The sequence below is a fragment of the Lates calcarifer genome, linkage group LG3 (genome assembly GCF_001640805.2).
Source record: "Lates calcarifer isolate ASB-BC8 linkage group LG3, TLL_Latcal_v3, whole genome shotgun sequence".
Lineage (NCBI taxonomy): Eukaryota > Metazoa > Chordata > Actinopteri > Centropomidae > Lates > Lates calcarifer.
In genome coordinates, this window is record NC_066835.1 from 11,305,525 (window position 1) to 11,312,095 (window position 6,571).

Consider the following 6,571-nt stretch of genomic DNA (forward strand, 5'->3'; position numbering starts at 1 on the left):
CAGGATGTTCCTACATTCCTACATTTACTTACAGTGCATGAGAATATTATCCCCTCACAGCTACAGCAGTAACATGCGCACAGCTGCACTCCTGTCTTGTTAAATGGCTCTTGGTTCGATATAAAATTGTCTAATATACTCAGGAAAGGCTGAGCTTGACAAGACCCTGAGGAGGGTTTACCATGTTCTAATTTGATTACAGTGCTGTAAGGAATATCAAAGCAACCTCTGAGAAGAGCTAGCACGTGGTGTCTAAAGAAGCCAGATATCTCCCTGTGTCGGTCAGAATGCAGCATGTGTAACAAACCATTTAAATCTGGTTATTCCTTTTGGTAATTATGACAGAATATTCATACATCCGACAGACTGTCAGAGATGATTTCATGTTAAATAGTCTGGCTTATTTGAAACAGCTACAGGTTTTAAGCTGTAGAGGTTTACTTCATCCTCAATCTGTTACGTGGAACAATTCAGTGCAACAGTGCAGTTAAAAACTGCAATCATTGTTTGAAAAATTGCTGAGGCGCAAAGCAGCAGACAAACAGACGCGGAGGATGTGAGTCGCAGTCGTCTGTACTCCGCTGAAGGTCAACTTTCTCCTCCAGTAGTCATGATACTCATCCTTGCCACGTCAGTTCTGGACACAATGAGCTTTTCTTCTTCGTAGGTGAAGTGGAAGTGTTTGCATGATTGTTACAGGCATCTGTAACAATAGATAAATAAGCTTAGCACTGCCATCATCAGGGCACAGGGAGCATTCTTTCCACTGATGCAAAGTTGTGTCATCACTCCGAGGACTGTAAAAACACCCTGTGTAACAATGTTTCCTCATGTTCTTCAGGGCTGCAGTGAAACCAGTTTACTGCCTGGAGTCCTACAAAAATTATGTGGTGGAATTTATACGCAACAACAAATTTTGTTTATTGATATTATGTTCAACTTGCCACCTGTTATTTGTTTCAAGTCCTAGTTTAATGTCAAAATGCGCAGATGGTCTGAAAATGCAGCAAGCGTTCATTGTAGTTCTGTAGTGAACCATCAAGACGGATTGATTCTGTCATTCTGTATAAGACTTGTCATTCTGGATCCCCTGAAAGAATATTGCTTTACGCTCCCCCTCTCTTTTTTTTGTAAATTTTTAATCATAATGCAATTTTTGTGTGCCCTCTCCAGCTGTTGGCTCCTGGAATCATCACAATCTTTCACCCAAGTAGTCACGGTGCTGCCTACAGGAATTAGGACTTCATTTTCTCAGCGAGTTGATTGATGAGGAAGCAGGTGTTATACATTCTGATAGTCTGAACTAGTTCAAGGTAGATTAGCCCCGTGGCGCTGGTTGCCATGGCGACAACACTCTGGTTAAAAGTAATCCAACTTTGTGAGACCAGAACACTAGGATTAAACCCAAAGTTAGCTCACAGCAGCCTATAAATTAACCATGTCACACAACACCACTTTCTAATACGGTGCCTTTATAAAGGTTGTAACTGATGAATTTATTAATGGGTAATCAATCGTCTACTAATGTTTTATATAGAACTTATAAGCTATTAATAAGAACACACTTTGGGTTGAGATGTTGTAAGAAAAGCCCTTTGGCTTCTATCTGGTGATAGAAAAACAAGTCCAGTTGCTTTTGCCTCAGCACGTCTAAATAAACAGTGAGCTCGATAATACATAATATAGTAATCGCTTGATAAGTTCTCAATAAATGGATTTTGATCTAGATCCTCTGCAGCCACTCCTCGGCAAGATATGTGGTCATAGAGGCTGGGGGATTTTCACAGTTGGGGAATCCAAAAATTGTGTCTTTAATGGCTTATGACTGATAAAATAAAGCATTAATAGATTATTTATTCATATAAAGTGGCACCAATTCACTGTAAGACAATCTACCGTTGTAAAACTATACACTGGATGGATCACCAGCCCCACAGCAGTCTACAGCATTCTTTGGTAATAGTCAAATTAAAAGTCTACCAACCATTTATTTTAACGCAACAGGGACAATTCTGACACATGAAATTTTGGTCAAGCACCTTTTGAAAAGAGATGGTTCAACCACTTAAAAATGTCAAGTGAAATATCGAACATTACGGCTATTTGCGTCTCAGTTATCTGTGGTGATTTAGCCATTTTTGAAGGAAAACACACCACACTTAGGCTTCTATTTTCTGACAATTACACACTAAAACAACAGACCACATTCTACTCCTATAAATGTTGTCTATGGTGGAAAAACACAAATCTAATTTGCTCTGTTTTGACAACAATTAAAAAATTGCCTCTTCTGCAGCAAGTCGAACATTTAACCTGTCGAACCCAGCAAATTCTACTCATGTCTAAAAAGACTTTGAGATAACATGAAGAAGACGGGACTATGCGCGTATTCAACTCATCAAACAGACACTAGTGTGGGAGAAAGGAATGTTATGTGTCTAAATAACACAACATGACAGAAGACTCTGTTGAAAAGGAGACAACGACTCGTGGTTTACTTGAACGTTGGGGTACATTTAACACAGACTTTGATCAGAGTGACACAGACCAGCTCCACAGCGTTTTTCTTCAGATGTGCTGGTGTGAGAGAATTTACCCTTAAAGGCAGAAAGAGATCCTTCTTGTATTCAGAGAGCAGCTCTGACAATTTTGCTCATCTGGGTTGAGCTGAGGGGGATGAAGCTGAAACCACACAAGGATCAAGTAACGGGACACAGTATGAATAGAGAAACGTTCAGTCTACTTACAGGATCATGACAGTTTAAGACAGACGTGTAAAGCTTTTAGAAAACTATACATCCTGTGTGTGTGGATGTGGAGGGTGGATGTGGCTGCTGGAGCCACAGACAAGCCTATCAACTCATTCAATCCATTCAATTTCTTTTGGGTAATTGAATTCATAATTGCTAAGGCCATTTAGCATCAGAGCATGTTGAGAATTGTAGCTTTAAGGCAGTAACATGATAGAAACTCATGAAAACAGAGAACAAAAACAGTGATTAAAATGACAATATTCAAGTAGAAATGGTGTCACGTGCGCTCCAATTCAAACTAAGATGGAGGAGTGAGGGCTTGCTATAGATTTAAGCAGGGTGTAACAGTTTGTGTTTGGTAAAGGCTACTCTACTTGCAAAGCAGTTATTTTGAAGAACTTTTCGCCTCCTCCACGCTGTTGAAGTGAGTGGCCAGCTCCTGCAACACGGCTGTCCTGCCCAGGTGATCGTTCCTCCTCTTCTCCATGACCATGTCCTCCAAACTCTGAAACTCCAGCACGTGCGAGTGTTTGTCCGACATGAATATTTTCAACCTGTAGGGCTGCTTGCCTATCCGTATCTCCCCGCCCATTTTGAACTCCCTCTTGCCGAACCTGCACCAGGCTGCGAAGCACTCGGAGTTTCTCCAGCTCAGCTCTCGGTCCTTCAGCCCCACCTGCTCCATCGCGTTCTGCACCACCATGTCCGGACCCAGGGCTTTGAATTTGTACAAGTCGTTGACGATCCGGCACCTCCTCCCCTGGCTGGCGTCCGTCAGGAAGCTGTTTTTCACCTCGGCTCTGTGCAGGTGCACCACCTGAAAGTCCCCTACGTACACGGCCCAGTGCGGGTACTGTCCCGTCGCCACGAACTCCACCAAGTCGCCCTGCTTTGCATTTGTTCAGCAGATTCTCCGGGGAGTAAACCTCCAGACTGGCAGACTTGGCGCTTCTCGTAAATACACTCATCCCTGTTGTAGACGGCGCACTCCACCTCGTCGCGCTGGTCGTACTGTTTCTCTTCCTGATTCGGGTCCCTCTCTGTGCCGTCGACAGCGCAGCCGTCCTCCAGCTCGTCGTCATCGTTGGAAAATATGTACGAGACGCCGATCCGCGGTCCGTCCTCCGTATCCACGCCGTTCGGGTCCACCGTGGGAACTTCTGCGTAACTTAAATGTGACAGTTTGTCCATCTGGTTCCCCATGCCGCTGCTCACCCGGTAGCAGCCCCCGCGTAACACGATCTGATGTCGAGGGCTGTTACCGGGCGCCAAACATCACCACCATCTGCCACACAGTCAGCCTCACGGAAACTTCTTCCGCCCTGCCACCGGACAGGTTCTTTTTCTGTTTTGTTTTGTTTTTTTTTTTTTTTTTTTTAAATCCAAATTACGCATAAGAATATCCCCGCGATGTGACAGCCGGGGGAGCCTGTTAGTGCCCCATCAACAAGTGGAGTTGGGAGGAGAATACAAACTGGTTTCAAATTCAGCCTGTGCAAATATTCCTCAGGTGTAGCCTCGCAGACTCACCCGGCTGTTTCCCTGCGTAAAGTTCCGTCCTCGCGGCTGTCACGCAAACAGACTTAAGATCCGAACGGTCGATACCAAGAGACACAAAGCTCCTTGTGTGTTTGTCCACACCGCAGATAAACTAGTCCACTGTAGTGACGGCGCACAGACTGACTGACTGCGCGCACTGCAGCACAGATCCGGTGAACTGAAGGTAGGTAGGTCTGTGGCTCGGCATCAACAGCGACTCCCGAGCCATACACACACACACACACACACACACACACACCCTCCCACAGCTCTCTCTCTCTCTCTTCTCACAGCTCTCTCTCTCACACACACACTCACAGCTACGCTTTTAAAGCGGAAGTGCGCGTAATTTTCATCGCCGCACTTTTAAGATCCGCTCCTTATCACCAGAGAAAGAAAACTTGAATCCGGATTGTAAGGCGACGAGTTTTGATCAGAGATTCCGTTTGGAGTAAAATTATGTCACTTTTCTCTTAAAATAATAATAATAATAATAATAATATAGAAATATACTGTATTTTATTGATTTATTGCATCTATTGATTTATTTTAGTTACCATTTCTTATTCTTTAGTTAGTCTATTTGGTGAATTATTTTTACTGTACTCTTTATTTATTTATTTATTTTGTTGGTTCTAGTTTTTTTTTTTTTTATTTTACATGTTGTTATTTTTATGTTGGTTATATTTATTTTGTTTGATTTACTTTTTAGTTCTTTTATTTCAGTTTATCTTTACTGTCTTTTTATTTCATTTATTTATTTTCTAATTATGTAGCTATTTTTAAATACTTTATTTATGGTGTATCACTCTATGTCCCACATCTCACTGTACACACAAAATGCAGATTAAACAATCTTCCATCCTGTGTTTTGTAGGTGGATGTGGTCCTGACAAATCTACACAGTGTGGAGGAACTGTGAAGGGTCCAACATCTGCGGATATTTTACTGTTTTGGCCACCTGTCTGTCCTTGAGTGAACTGAAGCTGCGCAGTCATTTGCTCCCTCTCCATCTCCTGGTGGGACCATAATGTCTCCATTACGTTTGTAGTGGCTTGTGGCCTGCCTAGACTCGCTCTCAGTTATGGGCTATTTTCTCACCACTGTATCCCACAGGCAAGGGGAATGTGCTCAGTGTGCCCCAAAAATGGCACACACTGCAGCAGCCTGTGTGCGAAAACACCTGTCCTGCGAATGTTATGGCCGCGAGTGAGAGACTGCGAGAGATGCCGAGGGGTGTTGAGCATGTTTGACAGGCTGTAAAGGGAGACTAATGTTCAACTCTGTGAAGAAGCGAGACAGACAGAGACACAAACTTCATTAACAGGGCGCAGGAGCCTGAGTTTGACCCCAGAACTGAGCTGGGTACCCACAGGAGAGAACGATTACAACTGCAAAGTCATCCGGTACAGTAGATATGACAGAGGACGTGTCTCAACAGAAGCAATAGGCAGAAAGGCCTACGTTAACACAGTGGACACAGCAGATTAGTAGGAGGCCTTTGGGCAACACTCCCTAAGACTATAGGGTTAATTAAGACTCTGAGCTTTCAGAGCTGCACATGATTTCCAGCCCTGTCTGATCCAGATTGAATGATTTCCCTGGTTAGTAAGATTCAGGGTCACAGAGTTCAAATCAGGTTTCTTCATATGGGCTACCAGGTCAAGACAGATCCAGACAACATCAAATAATTGTAGCTACACTACTAGAGTGGCTCTGTGGATGACATGACCATAACCCAAGAGCTATTGCATGGATTGGCATGAGATTTTGTACAGATAGTCATGGTCCTCAGAGGATGAGCCTCAAGCCAGTGACTTTTCCTGTCTGTCCAACTAACTTATCAGATGAAATAACACATAAAACAGATCTTTGCTTCCCTTCTGTTGTCTTCAGCAATACAAAGGTATTACTAAGTCCTTTTCAGTCCAGGTAAGTTCAGTACAAAAGCAGACATTACTTACAGTTGATACCAAGAAAGATAAACTGACCTGATAATGATGCAGCATGATTCAAAGGAACATTATCAACTTCCAGTTTCTCTAAAAATGATGTAAAGCAATAGAACGCAATCCACAAGCAGCTGGTATAATTTCACCATGCGCTGACCTTTCATCAGCTTTGTCTCAAGTTTATGCACACATGTGCACCACCTTTTTTCCTTCCTCTATTCCTAGCTTTGCTCCTATTTCAGCCTGAGGCCTTGCAGCAGCCTCAGTTTGACAATGCATATGATGGGAGTCAAAAATAACAAATCTGCAGAAATGAATTCAGCAGAT

The 6,571-nt window shown here is 43.1% G+C and overlaps 1 protein-coding gene across 1 annotated transcript; it reads right to left on the reverse strand.

Annotated features, from left to right (window-relative positions):
• Positions 1 to 1,469: 1,469 nt before the first annotated feature.
• lratd2a (LRAT domain containing 2a) lies at positions 1,470 to 4,554 on the reverse strand. Its single transcript, XM_018697655.2, is given in 3 exon segments — positions 1,470 to 3,645; positions 3,647 to 3,701; positions 3,703 to 4,554. Coding segments are annotated over 3 exon segments (816 nt in total). The 5' UTR covers positions 3,957 to 4,554; the 3' UTR covers positions 1,470 to 3,138.
• Positions 4,555 to 6,571: the final 2,017 nt, after the last annotated feature.